This window comes from Dendrobium catenatum, unplaced genomic scaffold, assembly GCF_001605985.2.
Source record: "Dendrobium catenatum unplaced genomic scaffold, ASM160598v2 fragScaff_scaffold_1481, whole genome shotgun sequence".
Taxonomy (NCBI): Eukaryota; Viridiplantae; Streptophyta; class Magnoliopsida; order Asparagales; family Orchidaceae; genus Dendrobium; species Dendrobium catenatum.
This window is the reverse complement of record NW_021319943.1, coordinates 756,987-775,334: the sequence shown is the minus strand read 5'-3', so window position 1 is coordinate 775,334 and position 18,348 is coordinate 756,987. Positions and strand designations below refer to the sequence as shown.

Sequence of the window (18,348 nt, the reverse complement as noted above, 5' to 3'; positions counted from 1 at the left end):
AACGTCATTTTGCCCCCAAATCATCGCTCATTTTTTTCGCGTCTTTCTCAAACGAGTTCGGTAGAGAGAAAGAAATGGCGCAAGTGAACAGTGCGACGCCAATATTGGCGTGCACTGTTCAACTAAGATCAAATGACGGATAAAATGGCGTTCGGTTGTGACGTTTGAGGGCCTCCATTCGACTGTTTGCCAGACGGTTGGAGATGGTCTCAAGATGTGGATGAAAAAGTGCATTTATTAACAGCGAACTTGATATATGAATGTTGGCTCTTCACTATAGCGAATTGCTAGCAAACTTGATACCTATTTTAGATGTTTGGATATGTTTGCTCTTTTAGGCTTCATTTGAAATAGCTTTCTTATTGCTTTCTAAAACAATATTTTAAATTTTTTTAAGTGAATTTGTTTGTACTAAAAAACTATTTTATGAAACAGTAAGAAAACTGTCTCAAGCGAAATCTTAACCTCATCATACAAATTATTTATGTACTTACTAATTTTTAAATTTCTTGAACAAACCTTAATTGATGTATTGAATTTAACAGTTTTAAATTAGATTTTTTTTTTATGAAGTATAACTTTACAAATTGATCGAGCCAGGAATCGAGAGAGTGCCGCAATCCTTCCGTTCAATCTCCAGACTTCTTTGATATTTCTTGGGGGTAGCATGTCCCTTAGGGCCTTGATCTTCTCCGGGTTGGCCTCAATCCCTCGATGGGTAATCATGAACCCCAGAAATTTCCCTGAGGCAACCCCAAATGCACATTTGGAGGGGTTGAGGCGCATGTTGTAAGATCGAATGAGGCAGAAACATTCTTCCAAATCCGAGATATGCTGAGATTTCTCGATACTTTTTACTAGCATGTCGTCTACATAGACTTCCATGGTACGCCCGATAAGGTTCTTAAAAACCTTATTCATCAGCCGTTGGTATGTTGCCCCTGCATTTTTGAGCCCGAACAGCATTACTAGGTAGCAGTACAATCCTTTATCTGTTTGAAAAGCTGTTGCCTCCTCATCAGCATGATCCATTTTGTATTTGATTGTATCCAGAATAAGCATCCATGAAGCTTAGCATCTGATGTCCGGAGGTGGCATCAACTAGCTGGTCAATACGGGGAAGCGAGAAATTGTACATGGGGCAGGCCTTATTGAGATCAGTGTAGTCTACACACATTCTCCAAGCTCCACTTGCTTTTCAAACCATTACGACATTGGCCAACAAAGCGGGATAGTGTACCTCCCTTATAAATCTTGCGTTTAAAAGCTTATCAACCTCCTGCTCGATTGCCAGCTGACGTTCTAGCGCAAAGTTTCGTTTCTTTTGGATCAATGGTTTACATGATGGGTTGATCTTGAGGGAGTGTATGATTACTTCAGGATTGATGCCGGGCATATCAGCCGAACTCCATGCAAATACATCTTGGTTTGTACGTAGAAAGTCTACGTACTCTTTTTTCTCTGTATCTGAGAGGAGTGATCCAATCTGTACTGTTCTCGAAGGATGCTCTTCTGATAGAGAGACATATGTAAGATCTTCTACATGGGAAGCCCTTTGAGGGGTATCTTCATTCTGAAGATCGAAGTCTTCAATACTCAGAGTAACTGATGAGCGTGGTTGAGCTTGCCTAAGATAGCATGATTGCGCTACTTGTTGATCCCCACGTACGATCCCGATCCCTGATGGGGTAGGAAACTTGAGCTTTAAGTTGGGAATTGAAGCAATAGCCCCGAAGATCGTTTGGAGTGGCCTTCCAAAGATCACATTGTAGGCTGATTCGGATTTCACTACAATGAACATAATAGGGTGCTCAACTTGACGGGGGAATTCTCCAAGTATGACCGGGAGACTAATGGTTCATTCAACTCTTACAGGTCGGTTGTCAAATCCGTATAGTGGACCGGCAGCAGGCTGGAGTTTCTCTCTGGATAGGCCCATGCTAAGAAAAGTGGAATAGAATAGAACATCTACCGAGCTTCCATTGTCAACCAAGATTCTTTTAACATTGTAGCATGGGTCGCCGATTCCTACACTAATCACCAGTGGATCTTGATGAGAGGTCTTTACGCCTTATAGATCAGACTCCTCGAAGGTGATGGAGTGATCGACATGAAGCTTTTTTTGTTGGTGGCTCCTTGTTCTCTACAATTAGAACTTGACAAGGCGTTGATGGGCCTCCAGCAATAGTTTTGATCTCCCCCGCTATTTAGTGATTATTTACTAATTGCCTTTGTTGTTGATTCTACCCCCCAGTCGGACCAACTTCATCTCGGGCTGGCATATTCTTAATGAATTGTCAGAGATATCCTTGTCGGATCAGTCTCTCAATTTCTTCCTTGAGTTGTCTGCGTGCTTCAATAGTGTGCCCACGGCTGCGGTGGAAGTGGCAATATTGCTCCTGGTTTTCGACGTTGGGCTTTAAAGGGTGTGGCCATTTTACGTTCTCCTGATCTCGGATGGACATCAATACATTCGCTCGGGATGTATTGAGTGGTGTGTACTCCTTTTTCTTGGTGAGGCTCTCGTCGCAGCTGTGAGGGCCAAGGAGGAAGGTTGTAGCTTCCTTGCTTCTTCCTTTATGATGGGGGATTCTCCATCCCTGAGGGATTTTTACGCTTTTCGGTTGTCTGCTCGAATTGCTTCATATGAGCATTAATGGCTTCATCGGCAGTGATTTGGGCCTCTACTCAATGGATTAGATCCGCATATGAATTGATCGTTTCTCGCATGAGTGCCGAGTAGAAGGGGCCCGGGCGAAGCCCTTCAAGAAATACACCTCTAAGCAATTCGGGATCTACCCCTGGAATTTGTCGAGCTTCCGTGAAAAATCTTTAAAAATACTCTTTAAGAGATTCACCCTCATTCTGACGTATTCCTGAGAGATGGGAGGATTTTTTAATCATTCTTCGGTTGGCGACAAATTGTTCGACAAATAATTTGGCCAATTTAACGAATAATAGAATGGACCGGGGGGAGGGGGGGGCAGTGAGTAGAACCATGTCCGGGCTTGCCCTTTAAGGGTCGCAGGAAAAAACTTGACAGAGCAAAGCGTCTGGGGCCTGCTGTATATGCATAATAGTGCGGTAGTGGTCGATATGCTCGTAGGGGTCTGAAGTGTCATCATAAGAATCAATATTCGGGAGTTTGAATCTTGCCGGAATGGGGTATCGGATGACAGCTTCGGTAAAAGGTGATGGCTCTTGAATGTCCCGTTGGTGAAGGGACTGTCTTCTACCCCCTGTGGGGAACTCCTCTCGGACTAGCCTCCGCAACTCATGTCGTAGAGTATTGCGGGGGAGTTCAGTGACGTGCTGTTGGTCCAAGTCCTCGGGGACGTCCGGAGGCATATGCTGTCGGTTTCCTGTGCGCGAAGGATGGGTAGAGCTTGCTGTGTCAGCAAGCTCATTCTCTGGACGTATAGGAGGGCGCATCCTTGGCGGAGGAAGGGGGACTTCGACATGAAGAATGTCTTCGAATCCTGGCTGGTCTCGAGGGAGAAGAGTATCTTCTTGGGGTACCGGTGCTGGTCCTTGAGCTTCCCTTAAGAGTTGAAGGATCTCATTATGAGATTCCTCCATTTTTCTGATACGCTCTTCTAGGGATGGCCCTGAAGTTCCTTCTCCTGCAGGGTGTCGGCTACCGAGGCTAAAGGAGGCAGATGCCTATCGTCCTTGATTGAGGGATTGATTCCTGGATTTGTGTGAATTAGAGCGGGAGGTTCCCATGATGCGATGGCTACGCCTGTTGACCATTGGAGGATTACTTAGTGTAGTTGGATTGGCTTTCCCACAGACGGCGCCAACTGTTGCGGGCTAAAAAATACGCGGCGATAGAGATTTAATTCTACGTCTTAGCGTTGTACGAATAACTAGCTCACACACAGAGAAAGCAAGATTTTTTATGTGGAAAGCCCTTAGAAAAGGGAAAAATTCACGGGGCCTAGCCCAGTTGAAATAAATCCACTAGACTTTGAGTCGATTACAAAGAAATGAATCCCCTCTCAGGGCGATTAGATTTACAATCAGTAACTGTTTGATAGAAGTCGGGTGTTAGGCCTGAAATCACTTAGAAGTTCGGGTGTTGATAATCCTGCCTTGAGCAGGACGTCGGGCCTTTAGCAGGACGTCGGGGCTTGAGCAGAACGTCTGGTCTTCAACAGGACGTCGGGTCTGAATGCCGGGCCTTAAGCAGGACGTCGGGTCTGAATGTCAGGCCTTAAGCAGGACGTCGGGTCTGAATGTCGGACCTTAAGGCGGTGGTGCGATGAAACTCCGGTGGTGGTCCGGCGAGGTTCCTGCGGTGGTCCGGCGGTGATCCGGCGGTGCTCCTGCGGTGGTCCGGCGATGGTTCTGCGGTGGTCCGGCGGCTGTCGAGGATGAGCTTCTTCCTTCTCTTCTTCTTCCTTCTCTTCTCTTCTTCTCTCTCTTGCATGGATCCTCTCTTGTGAAGAATGAGGGCTCTATTTATAGATTTTCTGGAGTGGCATGGCCCGTAAATAGGTGTGAGATCAAGGGCGAATAGGGAGTGGTTTGAATGGACGGCCGATAGTGAACCCTTCGATTGTACGCCGTTCGTTGGACATTTGGAGGCCTTAATGATGTCGGAATTCGGCGATCTTAGGCTCGTTGGATTCGTCTCGTCGATCCGTTCGATTCGAGTATAAGCTCGTCAAAATCGGAGACCGTTTGGTAACTCAAATTGCGGTTTGAACCTTCCGACAGCACTTTGAGCCCTTGATTTGGACTCATTTGGGCTCGGATTGGGTTGAACTTGGTGTCGACGGGTTCGTATTTCCGAGACGCTCAATTTGACTGTAAGCTCGCTGAAATCAGAGTTCGGGTGCTCCCAAAATTAATTTTTTGAAGTTTCCAACTAGCTTTTGCCTCGAGATTCGTGCCTGATCAAGCTAATTTTTTGATGATGTATCACAAATTATTATTTTACATCTTCTATTATTCCTGAAATCAGTTTATATTGTAATCTTAACAAATTATTTGAGAATATTATAATGCAAATTTTTACAAATTACAAGTGGGAAAGCCACACCAAACTCTAGAAATCCAAGAACTTCCATTATAGGAACAAAAAAAAAAAAAATCTTTTTTTTTAGGTTTCCTTTATTCTTATAAATTATAATAGAAGCAAGTAACATATTAAAATTTTAATTTTAGATTTACTCATGCCATGATTAGAAGAGGATCTTCACTCTTAGTTTATCGCCTCTGACAAGCTTAGAAATCACCTCCTTCAATTAAAGGAAGTTAATTCTTGAAATCCTCTAAGTTTATTGTATCATAAATCATAATAATACATGGCATATTAAAAAAGTTTGTATTAGGGAAGTACATAACATAATAGCAATAATGTTTGATTTTAATCATTAACAATCACATTAATATTTCTTAAATCTAATATAATGAATCTAAACTTATTGGAATGTGATTAATATACATACCTTTCTATATCTAAAGTAATTGGAGTCTCTAGTTTTGATACAATTAATTGGAAAGGCTTTTAGCTATGAATAAGAACTCTATTCTTAGTCATAAATAGGGGTGTCAATTCATGTCGGCGGGTCGTGTTTGGGTCAGACCCGAATTTAACCCGGCTGTATCTGACCCGACCCGGACACAACCCGAAACTTCTTTCGGATCAATTCTCTAGACCCGAACCCGACCCGGATCGGGTTCGGGTCAACACGACCCGACATGAAATTCCGGCAGCACGTCACACCAGCAGCGCCAGCACGGGACTACGGGAGAGCGTCAACACGGCAAAGCGGTAGGCGGCGCTGCAACAGCGGCAGCGCCAGTTGGTCCCGAGCTCTCGGTGGTGCGGCAGCGCGACAGCATCGCAGCAGCGGCATAGCGGCGGCAGCAGACGCAGCACGACGCAACGCCAGTCGCCAGAGCTAGACAGCGCCAAACTGCCAGTGACGCGATTGGGACTGCGACTCGACCCGTCGAGTCATTTCCCGGGCAGGACAGGCACGCCGGGCAACAGAAACGGACATACTCATTTCCGAGTCATTTCCGGGTCATTATCGGGTTTCGGGTCAACCCGTAACGCAAATCTTGTCAGTTTTTCAAACCCAAACCCGACCCGTTTGCTAACCGGGTCAACCCGAGCCCGGATTGTTCCGGGTCGGGTTCGGGTCGGGTTTCGGATCATGTCAAAAATTGACACACCTAGTCATAAACCATTTGCAAATGTCTCCTCTAAGACCTTTGTGAAGACCTCATACATCAAACACAAATCACTTATATTTAGAATGACAACGGATAGATCTTGGGTTAATCTGAATCATGAATGTTGTATAAGAAGAATAAAACATCAATTTTTTTCTTAAAAAAATAAGGAAAATGATTCACCAGCGAATATTCAACACATCCGAAACTCGAAGGGTTGGGGGACAAAATATAGGCCACTTGGCATCTCTAACAGTCTCAAAACTACAAATCGTTTAGTCTTCTAAACAAAAAAGTTAATCTGAAATTAAAACAAACATAACAGAAATGAATTAAGTTCTGTAAAAAATATTACTAACTAAAATTCCATATCTGAAATTTTAGCTTTTACAAACCATGCAAACTCTTTTCTTTATTACATCCATGAAAGCAGAACTCAGATGAAGAAAGCCGAACTAACAACCAGCTTAAATGGAAAAACTCAACAGACCTTCCAATTAATAAAGCTAGAAAGAGTACAAAGCTCTTCAAGCAAATTCCATCTTATCAAATTGCTTGCTAAATGGCTTACAGGACTTTAATTCCCGACTAATGCCAAGAGAAAGTGCTTGTAGTGCCCAGAAGTGTGCTTGCCTATGGCTTGTTCAAGACTTACATTGGCCCTCTTTTCAAATAAAGTCATGATCTCTTTCAAGTCTTTCTCCGCACGAGTCACAATCACACGAGTTAGTGTATCTTCATCACTCTCCGATTTGCTCAGCACAGTTCGCAAAAGCTGCAAGTGATTAATTTCTTTCAACACAAACTGATTTTGGAACTTCTAACATAATTATATTGCTAAAAAAAAGCTAGAATTGCAATAAGTTTTATTGAATTGAGTAAAATTTTGATACAAATATGTCTAAATCAATCAATAAGTTTAGTGTTAATTACCTTCTCATAGTACTTGTGAGGGGAAATGATGCACCGAATCGCAGTTCGAATTGCCGAAACAAATTCATCTTGATTTCCAGTTTTCAAGTCCTAATTACCAATTTATTGTATGGAGATTAGCTTTTCATAAATCAAGAAGAAAATTTGAGCATCATTGTAATTTTTGTACCTTTAGGATTGAAACTCCATGCTCATCTTTGTACTTGTTGAAAGTCGCATTTAGTTGAGATTTGCTCCTTGTTGTGAGGATTCTTATCACCTCATCATGGTTGAAGTCTTTCTTATTGATGAGTTCATGAAGAGTGTTTGCTTCAGAATGAGCCATTCGAACGTCAACTTCATCGCCTTCGTATCGATATGTACTCACCAACCCAACCAAAAGCTGAAAAATAAATTCTATTAGAATAATTAAATATAATAATTATGCGAGACATTGCAATAATTATTTAAGTATATATTAATTTAATTATATAAACCATTAAATGACCCATATATTTAAATTATTGAAATTTTATTATTTATATTTAAATCCTATTGGTCAAGAAGAGACAATTTGATCAATCGTTTATGGATCGTTTGATCATATAACTCTTATGAGCAATTATAATAACTAAACCGTAGGAAATAACTACCGGTCCTCTCTCTCATTATGAGAGTTAGAGTTAGTTTGTTCCATAGAGAATTAACTCATGGAAGAAAAAAGTGAAAGGAAAAAGGGAGAGAAACAGTAGTTCGGAATTTGACAAATTCAATATGAATCAATATATGTTTTCTTCCTATTAAAAGCTTGTGAAAATCATCTGGTTTAAGATCTTGTAGGTTTAAAATTTATGTAAATTCATGTTTCCGTTTCGATTTCTTTTACATAATTTGGAATATAAGTTCTTGCAAGAGTTAGAGAACTCATAATTTATGTTGCGAGTTCATGTAAGAATTAGAAAACTCATAATGCATGTTGTGAGTTCTCACACTTTAATCTTATATGAATAAAGTTCTTGTAAGACTAAAAGAAATTTGAATCTTACAAATTCATGATTCTTTGTAGGCATGAATAACTTTAAAAAGTAAATTTTTGCAATATGAGGTCATGCCTTTCTCAAGTCCCCGTTGCTGTCAGAGGCAACATCCTCCTCCAATGAATGCTTGTAATGATTCTGGTAGGTCTGCTTCACTGCCAAAAGATGGTTTGATGAATTGATGCAAGAAGTTTCTATGATCACTCGATAGTCTAATCCTTTTGTCAGAGCAATTTTAGCCATAATCGCTTCTCTATCTAGAGGACTGAACATCCAACGGTACACTGCTTTCTACATCAGAAATGAATATTCAGTAATGTGGTGATTGAGAGCATGCTAATTTCAATTGAAAAAAAAGAAATTAGTAGTATATAGTACCTCAAACTGCCCCGTAAGTTCAGATTCAAGTCGCTTTGAGAGCTTCTCCTTGTAGAGTTCTTCATAGGCCTGCTGGATTTGTTGTCTCTGAGCTGCATCCCTATGTGCTATTACACTAATAACTTTCTTCTCATCGGTGCCCCATCCTACATTAAAAAGTTTCAAGGCAAGCCATATAAGTTTAGTACTCCACTTCGCACAATAGGAAAATCGCCCGACCGTAATTTCCAGCGGTTTGAAAAATTTCTGGCTGTTTTCCAATAGGAAATGAAAACCGGCGGCCGGCAGCAAAATTTTCCGGTCGTTTCCGGCAGTTCAAACAGCTGGAAATTAATCGATCAATTGGGCTTCCATTTTTGAATATGCTTTGCCGCAGCTTTTTGTCATCACAAAGCAGGTGGAAACAAAATGAGCCCTTCAGAATAACAAATCTACTTTCTCAATTGTTTTGAGGTTTTCATTAAAAATTTTCATGAGCAAAGAATAACTGATTTATATGAACACCAACCAAATTACATCAAATTGAATGTTGATGGATTATAAGTGAACATATCTTGCGAAGGAAGAAAGGGCAAACGAAATTCATCAAGGAATAATATAATTTAGTTGAGTTTACACAGCACTTTAATGCATACATTCAAGTAAAAAAAACCATTACAGCAGATATACAATAACAGCTTTCTTAATTAAGCAGAGAAAAACATAAACAAAGAACCAAATTTAGTAATAAAATCAAAATTTAAGTGGAAGGAGAATGATAATTCTCCTCTTAAGAAATCCATTCCTTCTATGCATATATATAAAAAATACAGCAGGAGATGTTTACTGAACCTTGGCAGGCCTTCCTGAGCTGCTCGGCGTCTTCAACCGGAGAAGGAACTGGAGAAGGTACTCTAAGCGTTGCCATCTCTCTCTCTCTCTCTCTCTCTCGTTTTCTCGGGCAAATGCTCTGCTGAGTCGAATAACAGAAGCGCGAATACTGGTACTTAAATATATGGGAGAAGCTAATTATTGAAACCCGCAGGGGCTGTTTGGTAGCACCCAGGATTTGATCTAAGCAGGGTTTTAAAAATTCTCTAAATCCGAATTTCAAAAATTTTGAGAGGTCTAAATCTTGAAAACTATTTGATAACATTCATAATAAATCCTATTAAATCCCGTGTGATTTTTTGGCTATAGAGTAGATTTAACGAGCTGATTCTTCCTCTGGAGCCAATAGATTTCGTAAATCAAACAAAAAATTGGAATTCGGAAATCCGGGATTTTCTGTCAACGATGGCTTTCATTTGCCGTGAGATTTGGTTTTGCATTTTAGGCCGTTTGGCTGGATTACGCTCAAATCCGACCTAAATCCTGGTACCAAACAGCCCCTAAAGCTATATTATTTTTATTTATTTACTTGAAGTCAAATGGTGATCTATCAAGCTGAACCTACTTGGAATATGTTTCACTGGATTGGTTTAACTAACAAAGCTTATTACACTGGAAGTTGCTGCAGAAATTTGGAAAACTGTTGCAAGGCTAATGAATAATGGAAATTAGGTGGGACTGAAACCGAACGCTATTTTATTAATATTACCTATCAAACTTCAACAATTTTTTACATCAACTTTATTATTGATATAATAAAAAAAGACTAGAATATTAAGTATAATATTTCTTCATTAATTATGAAAATATTTTAAAAGATTTATGCCATGATATAATAAAGTTGCGCAAAAAATACACTAGAGAGTTCTAGAGAAAAAATAAGTTAATAATGTTTATATTCAAGTCATTAAAGAGATGTATACATGAGATATTATAAACACAAGGTGGTTTGAGGTTCGACCAAATATTTTCCTATTTCATTTGGATTATATCAAAAATCAATTTTAAGCTCATATCTTTTTTGCTTTAGATATTTGCAAGAACATGTACCCTGGTTTATATTTTTTACTGATGATATTCTTCTAGTTGATAAGACTACAGATGGAGTTGAAGGAAAACTTGAATTATGGATGTTAACCATAGAATATAAAGGTTTTTGTTTGAGTAGATCTAAAAATGAATACATAGAGTATGATTTTGGTAGTGTTAGATCTAGTGAGGGGATTGTGACTTTGGATGATCAAATCATTAAAAAGAGTACATGTCTTAGATATATCGGGTTTAATTTTCAAAGTGATGGTGAAGTAAATTGGGATATTATAACTCATATATCTAGTGAGGGGATTTTGCGAGCTAGTGCTACGCCCAATTTCTATTTAAATATATTAAAACTCATTTCATTGCCTAGCACTGCGGTGCCCAATTTTCCGGCATTGTTGTGTTGCAATTAGATCCCAAAAGTGTTGTAGAATAGAGTCCTCAACACAACAGTGTTGGCGACGCAACGCTCCAAGCACCACTATGCTTGCCATCACATGCAACAGTGCCTTCTATATCAAATTTTCATATTTTTTAAATAAATTTATTTTAAACTTTTATATTAACATGTGTGATAGAAAAGTACCCTTCATACTTTGGAAAAAATTCTATAAGATAGTGGTTAGATCTGCAATATTTTATGATACAAAATGTCAGCAATTAAAAGAGAAGCATAAAATTAAATTAAATGTTACATAGGTGAGGATGCTTACGTGATGAGTGGTTTTACACATAGAGACATAATGTGAAATGAAATGAAAAGGTTGCAGTAGCTTCACTGACAAATAAGGTTAGAGAGAGTTGCCTCAGATGGTTTGGCCACATAAAATGTCGGACTTCCGATGACTCGATTAAGAAAGTAGATTTATTACATCTAACCTATATTAAGAAAGGTAGAAGTTGACTTTAAAAGACTTAGAAAGTATTAGAAATTGTATTTTTTTTTTTAAATTAGTACAATAGAGAAAAAAGGATTTATGTATCTGACCCCATAGTTGTTAAGGACCGTTAATATTAACCTGTATTTATGTATCCAATGGTAGCATAACACGTGTCCAACCTGTATTAGAATAGGCTATATATTTGTATCATTATAGACATAATGTAATCAAGAAAGATTCAATAAAGTTTACTTCTTCTTCTTCCTCCCGTCAGCCATCTCTCCGTTCTCGACGGCATCACTTCTACATGGTATCAGAGCGTGCTCGACTCTGAGGACCGAATATGACGACTCCGGCACCGGCTTCCTCGTCGATCGGTACCACTACCACGGGTGCTGCGGCATCAAATCATCTTATCTCTCCCTCTCTGAAATTTGTAATCTCGAATCTCAAATTTCTCGTTCCTCACGCTCTCACTCCGGACAACTTTCCGATCTGGAGTACACAGATCGCCAAACTCTTCAAAGCGAATGGCTTCGCTGCGTTTCTTGATTCAAAATCGACTACAGAAAATGTTGATCCCAATCAAGATCCGCGTTCTTGGCAGGTCACAGATCAAAATCTTGCTACGGCGATGTGCTCCACCATCTTGCCGGCTGTTCTTCCCTATGTAATTCAGCTTGAATCTACCACGAAATATGGGAAACTCTCCACAATCGATTTCAGGCATCGAATCGATCAAAAGGTAATACAGCTCAAAAACGAGCTTCATAATATCTCAATGCAGACTATGACAATGACTCAGTATCTCACTGAGGTCAAGAAGATAGTGGATCAGATAGCTTCGGCCGGTTCTTCGGTAGATCCAGAAGATGTAATCATATACATCTTGAACGGACTTCCGTTAGCCTATCAATCGTTCGCCACCACTATCCGCACTATGCAAGGATCGTTATCTCTCGACTCTCTCTATGCGCTTCTCATAAGCGAAGAAATACATTTAAAATCGGCGGCCTTGAAATTTCCTAAACTACCGGACAATCAGTCGGCTCTGTATACGGCAAGAGGTAGAGGTAGGCGTGGCCGCGGACGACTGCCGCCAACCATGGTTTCAGCAACTACTCCTAACCCAAACTCTTCCATTGTATGCCAAATTTGCAAGAAAAAGGGACACAGTGCAGACGCCTGTTGGCATAGGCTCAATACAAATTACAAGCCTCCACAACAAGCGGCCAAGAACACCAGTGCGCTCATAGCAAATAACGAAGCTAACTCGACGTCGGATTGGTACATCGACTCCGGTGCCTCATCCCACATGACGAACACAACTGACAACTTGGACTTCTACACGACGTACAACGGAACCGAAAATGTCATTCTTGGCGACGGCCGAACGGTTCCAATAGCTCACTCGGGTTCAGGAATTCTTCCTACCCCTGCTAGTAAGCTAGTTTTATCTCGTCTGTTACATATTCCTTCCTTGTCCTACAATTTACTATCTATTTCTAATATTGTTAAAGACAATCCTATTTCTATAACATTTGACGCAAGTGGCTTTACGTTTAAGGATCGAACGACAAATCAAGTCATTCTTAAAGGCCCGTGCAATCAAGGCGTCTACAAGATAGTAAATTCGGTTCACGGTGCTTCCGCCACCACACTCGCAACAAACACATCTTCTCCAGCAACTTGGCATTTGCGCCTTGGACATCCGCATCATCGTGTTATTCAAACTATATCGCGTGTTAATCCTCTGTTACATATAGGCACTACTAAATACAATTGTACTCAGTGTATGTCTGGTAAAGGTCACAAATTAGCTTTTGAACGATCTTCCAACAGCAGTCGTTTTCCGCTTGAACTTGTTCACTCCGACGTGTGGGGACCCTCGCCGGTACCCTCACACCAAGGCTTTAGATACTACGTTATATTTGTAGATGATTTTTCTCGCTTTGTTTGGTTATTTCCGTTATTACACAAATCTGATGTTACACAAACTTTTATTAACTTTGTGAAATTCGTTGAAAGACAAACTAACCTGAAACTTCTCACTATAAGGACCGACGGTGTAGGTGAGTTTGTTAACAATCAATTCCAATCCTTCACCAAAAATGCAGGAATTCGTCACCAAACGTCTTGCCCCTACACTCCCGAACAAAATGGGATAGCAGAACGTAAGCACAGACATATAATCACTACGACCAAAACTATGCTATCTACTGCGGGACTTCCGCTGAGTTACTGGCTTGAGGCAGCCACTACAGCTACCTATTTGATTAATAGACTACCGTCTGCCACAACTAAGCACACGGCTCTGCTCTATCGTATGTTCAACATTCAACCCTCTTATGCTCATCTTCGGGTGTTTGGGTGTGAATGTTTCCCATTTCTTCCTCCAACTCAGCGCACAAAACTCACACCGACCTCCACCTCATGCATATTCTTGGGGTATTCTGATACATCGAAAGGATATAAATGTTTAAATCCGGTAACGAATCAAGTTTTCGTGTCTAGAAATGTTCATTTTAACGAATCTGTTTTTCCTCTTAAGTTCAAGGATACTCAAGAACCTGTGCATAACGTCTCGGTGCCACCGTCGCTGCTCATTCCGCCATCTGTGTTGCAAACGCATAACAGCAACACCTCGCCACCACCCGCTCGATCTTTCACTCAAACTAATCCCGAACAGACTATGCATATCAATTCAGGATCTACGACAGCAATACACACGGATAACTTACCTCAGCAATCAAACCACATTATTCATCATCCCATGACGACTCGGACCAAAACGGGGTCTCTCAAACCCGTTCACAGACTCAATCTGTTTCATAAGGATCAGCTGTCCACTGATCCAACAACATACACTGAAGCCAGCAAAAAGTTCGAATGGAGACAGGCAATGGCACAAGAATACTACGCTCTCCAAAATCAAGGAACATGGCTGCTTGTTCCGCCACCTATGACCGGGACTATCCTAGGATCACAATGGACATACCGTACCAAATTCAATTCAGATGGAATGGTTGCTCGCTACAAAGCTCGATTAGTGGCTCAAGGCAACCAACAGGAATATGGCTTAGATTATCAGGACACATTCAGTCCTGTAGCTAAACTTCCAATGATACGAATTTTATTCACAATAGCCTTGTTTTACAAATGGAGCATTCAGCAACTTGATGTTGCTAATGCATTCTTGCACGGAGACATCAATGAAACGGTTTACATGCGCCAGCCCCAAGGTTTTGAGGACGCATCCAATCCGAATCATGTATGCAAACTACAAAAAGCTATATATGGTCTACGTCAAGCTCCGCGACAATGGTATACAACCTTCACTTCCCATCTACTGCAGCTTGGGTTCACTCATAGCCAGGCAGACCCGTCACTTCTGACACTTCACCGTGATTCCATCCATCTCTACTTACTGGTATATGTCGACGACATCCTGCTCACTGGAAATGACGAACGAGCTATGGCTGAACTGGTCAATAAACTACAATCCAAATTCACTATGAAGCATCTCGGTTCAGCAAATCAATTTCTTGGTATCAAAATCGAACGCACGCAAGATAAGTTCTTTCTATCTCAAAATCTTTATGCCAAATCAATAATTCAAATGGCCGAGTTACACAAATGTAACTCGGTCGCTAACCCGTCTTACACCAAACTTCCAGATTCTGGCTCGGACGATCAAGCAGCCTTCGACGAGCTCAAATACCGCAGAATTATAGGCTCACTTCAGTACCTAACTCTGACCAGACCGGACATTGCATATGCCGTGAACGCCCTATCTCAGCACATGCACAAACCGGCTCCAAAACACTCAGTCATGCTCAAGAAACTTCTCCGTTATATACAAGGTTCCATTGATTTCGGACTTCCGATTAATTGCTCCAATCTTACACTCAAGACATATTCGGATGCAGATTGGGCGTCAGATCCAGATACTCGGAAATCTACATCAGGCTTTTGTACTTTCCTTGGAGATACATTGGTTTCATGGACCGTTAAAAAGCAGAATACGGTCTCCCGGTCATCTACCGAATCGGAATACCGTGCACTAGCCTCAGCTACGGCGGATACCATTTGGATCAAACGTTTACTATCTGATTTTGGCGTGTTACACTCTCAACCTATTGACCTATACTGTGATAACATGTCCACCATTGCTCTTGCAAATAATCCTGTTTTTCACGCACGTACTAAACACATTGAGATTGACCAATGGTTCGTACGAGATCACATCTAGAACAACAATATTCGGCTTCTTCCTATTAGCACAGTCGATCAAGTGGCTGATATTCTTACCAAACCGTTGACAACACCAAGGTTCAAATTACTGCGCAACAAACTGACCATTGCTCCCAACGCTCAGCTTGCGGGGGCATGTTAAGGACCGTTAATATTAACCTGTATTTATGTATCCAATGATAGCATAACACGTGTCCAACCTGTATTAGAATAGGCTATATATTTGTATCATTATAGACATAATGTAATCAAGAAAGATTCAATAAAGTTTACTTCTTCTTCTTCCTCCCGTCAGCCATCTCTCCGTTCTCGGCGGCATCACTTCTACAATAGTGAGATAAATATTTGATATTATTGTTGTTGTATGTACTATGGAAATGCCGATGCTTTTTAAGCTCCTCAGTACATCAATATTTAATTTTGTAATGAATTTGAAATTAAAAAGGAAAATGAAAGAGAATTCGATCTAAAATATATCTGTACACTTGTAGCTAATCACAGGGGAAAAAACAAGAACAAGCGATACAAACTAGGTAGCCAGTGGAGACAGAGACCGAGTAGCATCAATAGGCCGAACGAGAAAGCCAAAGGAGATAGCTTTCCTGCCTCAATCATTTTGTCTTATTTTTTACATTATCAGGACTTCTTCAAAGACTTGCACAATCAGTTTACTATTTTATACAAATATATAGTGGAGCATAGCAGGTGGCAGCAGAACTGTCTTACAGAAGATAAAGAAGAAGGAATTAGCAATAGTAAGACCAAAGGAAAAGCCAGAAGATTAATGAACGTCAAAAACATGGAAAATAGCTAATAAGATACTCAAAATCATGCAATTTGGAAGCTACAAGGCATTTGGTGGACTGCCGAGGCTTAGCAGGATTTTAGTTATTTCTCTACGTTTTTATATAGAAAAATAGAAGGAATGAATGCTCACTTCGGCTTCAGTTGGGACGGCTTTTAAATTATTTTTTAAAGCAATTTTTTAGTATAAAATTTTTTGTATTATAAAGCTGCTTTAAAAAGCATTAAAAAAACCGCCTCAAATGAAAACTACATTTTACTAAGCTGAAAGAATAGTAGAGAGTATTTATATCTTACGGAGGAAATGGTCTTAAGCATCTCAGACTTATCACTTTGGATACTTTGGGTATGAGGTTTTATGGTGAGAGGCACATATTTCTCATTTTGCCTGGTTTGAAGATCCATTTGGCACTGCTTTGTTCTTTACAAATGATCTTTGTAAGGGATATTTGATACATCTTGTACTTTATTTTGTGAGGAGTGAGTGGGTCTCGCGACTTTCACTTACGACTTCTTTATGTAATTTTGTGTTTCTTAAACGTTGCAGAGTATTTCGTCCAAGGATTTTACTAATGAGGAGTTTAGTTATTTATGGGAACGGATTTTATATATATATATATATATATATACCCTCTATTATTTATGTTGGATAAATTTTAATAAATATTACTTATTTTTTAAAAGTGATTTAAGTACCCATTTTTTAACATAAATTGAAGTAATATTTGTTTGTATTGTACAAACTATTTATGAATTTAGTTTGGTGTTTATTTGGATTTTCATTTTAATATGCCCTCGAAATAATTTTCGTTATTTTATTGTTAGTTTAAGTAAAAAGAATATTTCAATTATCATAATATTAATTTAATTTTATTTATTTTTAAAAGTGAATTAAAGTGATACTTTTTTTTTTCTATTGTAGAGACTATTTATGAATATAGTTTTTGTGTTTATTTGGGTTGTCATGATTTCCATATGTATATATATACATATATTAGAGAAACTAAATTCCTAAGCAATTTTCCATTACTTTTGGCCCAGGTTTTTGTTTTTTTTTTTAAGATGAGAGAAATAGAGGCAAGGAGAGAGAAATTTTGGGAACAAAGGACTTAAAGCTGATTTCATCATTGGGGCAACTTGAGAAAATATTTAGCTTGAGAAAATAAAGCAAAAAAAAAAAAAAAGTTTGCCAAAACAGTATACAAATACTTGGATAATTCGTATTACTTATAATTTTTAGATATACATTACATTTGTCATTCACATAAAAGTGTGAGCTTACTCATACCCAAAAAATAACTTATACAATAGATATAATCACAATTCAAGAGGTACCACCCTCTCTCCACTATCTATAGTAAGTTGAAGCACATGATAGCCAATAACTAACTTAACCGCGATGATTATACAAGATGGTGAGTAACCATCACTTCCAATATGAGCTTAGGCACCTCTCCATAACAAGTAGGCCTCCTTGCTTATCAAGCTCACACTCTCGAAGGCTCAAATTGTCCTCTTATATTTGGTTTGTGCTCGGACAAGCCGCTCTTCTCTTCCAAGGCACAAGCTTGTGAGCAACTAAAGAAAGACAGACCTAGAGCAAGAGATTTGACACATTAAACACTAGCAATAGGAGAGGCAAAAAAAAAGATGGTGGGGAGTATTTGGGATAGAGATGATTGCACACACTCCTCTGCATACTTTCTCTTTGGTTTCTCAACAATCTTTATGGCTGAGTAATATTCTATGAGGATTGGCGTACTCTAACCCGTCATGCTTGGTGCCAAAAGGGTTACTCATGTAGTATAGAGGGAGGGATTAGGAATGAGTTGTTTTTTAATCAAAAGACCAAATGGAATCTCTAGTAGTATATCATGGAGGTTTACAACCCTTGTATATAAGATAGGAACCCATTGAGTTAGTGCCAATGCCTCAAGCTCGTTCAATGGGTGACCTATGAACTCGTCCGAGGTCATGTGGACTCA

At 39.7% G+C, this 18,348-nt stretch overlaps 1 protein-coding gene across 1 annotated transcript; it reads right to left on the bottom strand.

The window, feature by feature from the left end:
• Positions 1–6,406: 6,406 nt before the first annotated feature.
• Positions 6,407–9,448, bottom strand: LOC110097690 (annexin-like protein RJ4). Its single transcript, XM_020824211.2, has 6 exons — positions 9,348–9,448; positions 8,517–8,662; positions 8,214–8,429; positions 7,292–7,504; positions 7,123–7,212; positions 6,407–6,964 (listed from the first exon to the last, which is right to left on the bottom strand). The coding sequence occupies exons 1-6, from the start codon at positions 9,421–9,423 to the stop codon at positions 6,767–6,769; spliced, it is 939 nt and encodes a 312-aa protein (XP_020679870.1). The 5' UTR covers positions 9,424–9,448; the 3' UTR covers positions 6,407–6,766.
• Between the last annotated feature and the right edge of the window lie 8,900 nt (positions 9,449–18,348).

Excerpts from the sequence above, each read along its gene's own strand:
- LOC110097690 (XM_020824211.2), bottom strand. The coding sequence starts at position 9,423 with ATGGCAACGCTTAGAGTACCTTCTCCAGTTCCTTCTCCGGTTGAAGAC. Across the intron at positions 8,663-9,347 it reads GCTCAGGAAGGCCTGCCAAG|GATGGGGCACCGATGAGAAG; the intron begins GTTCAGTAAACA and ends TTTTTAATGTAG. Across the intron at positions 6,965-7,122 it reads CTCACAAGTACTATGAGAAG|CTTTTGCGAACTGTGCTGAG; the intron begins GTAATTAACACT and ends AATCACTTGCAG.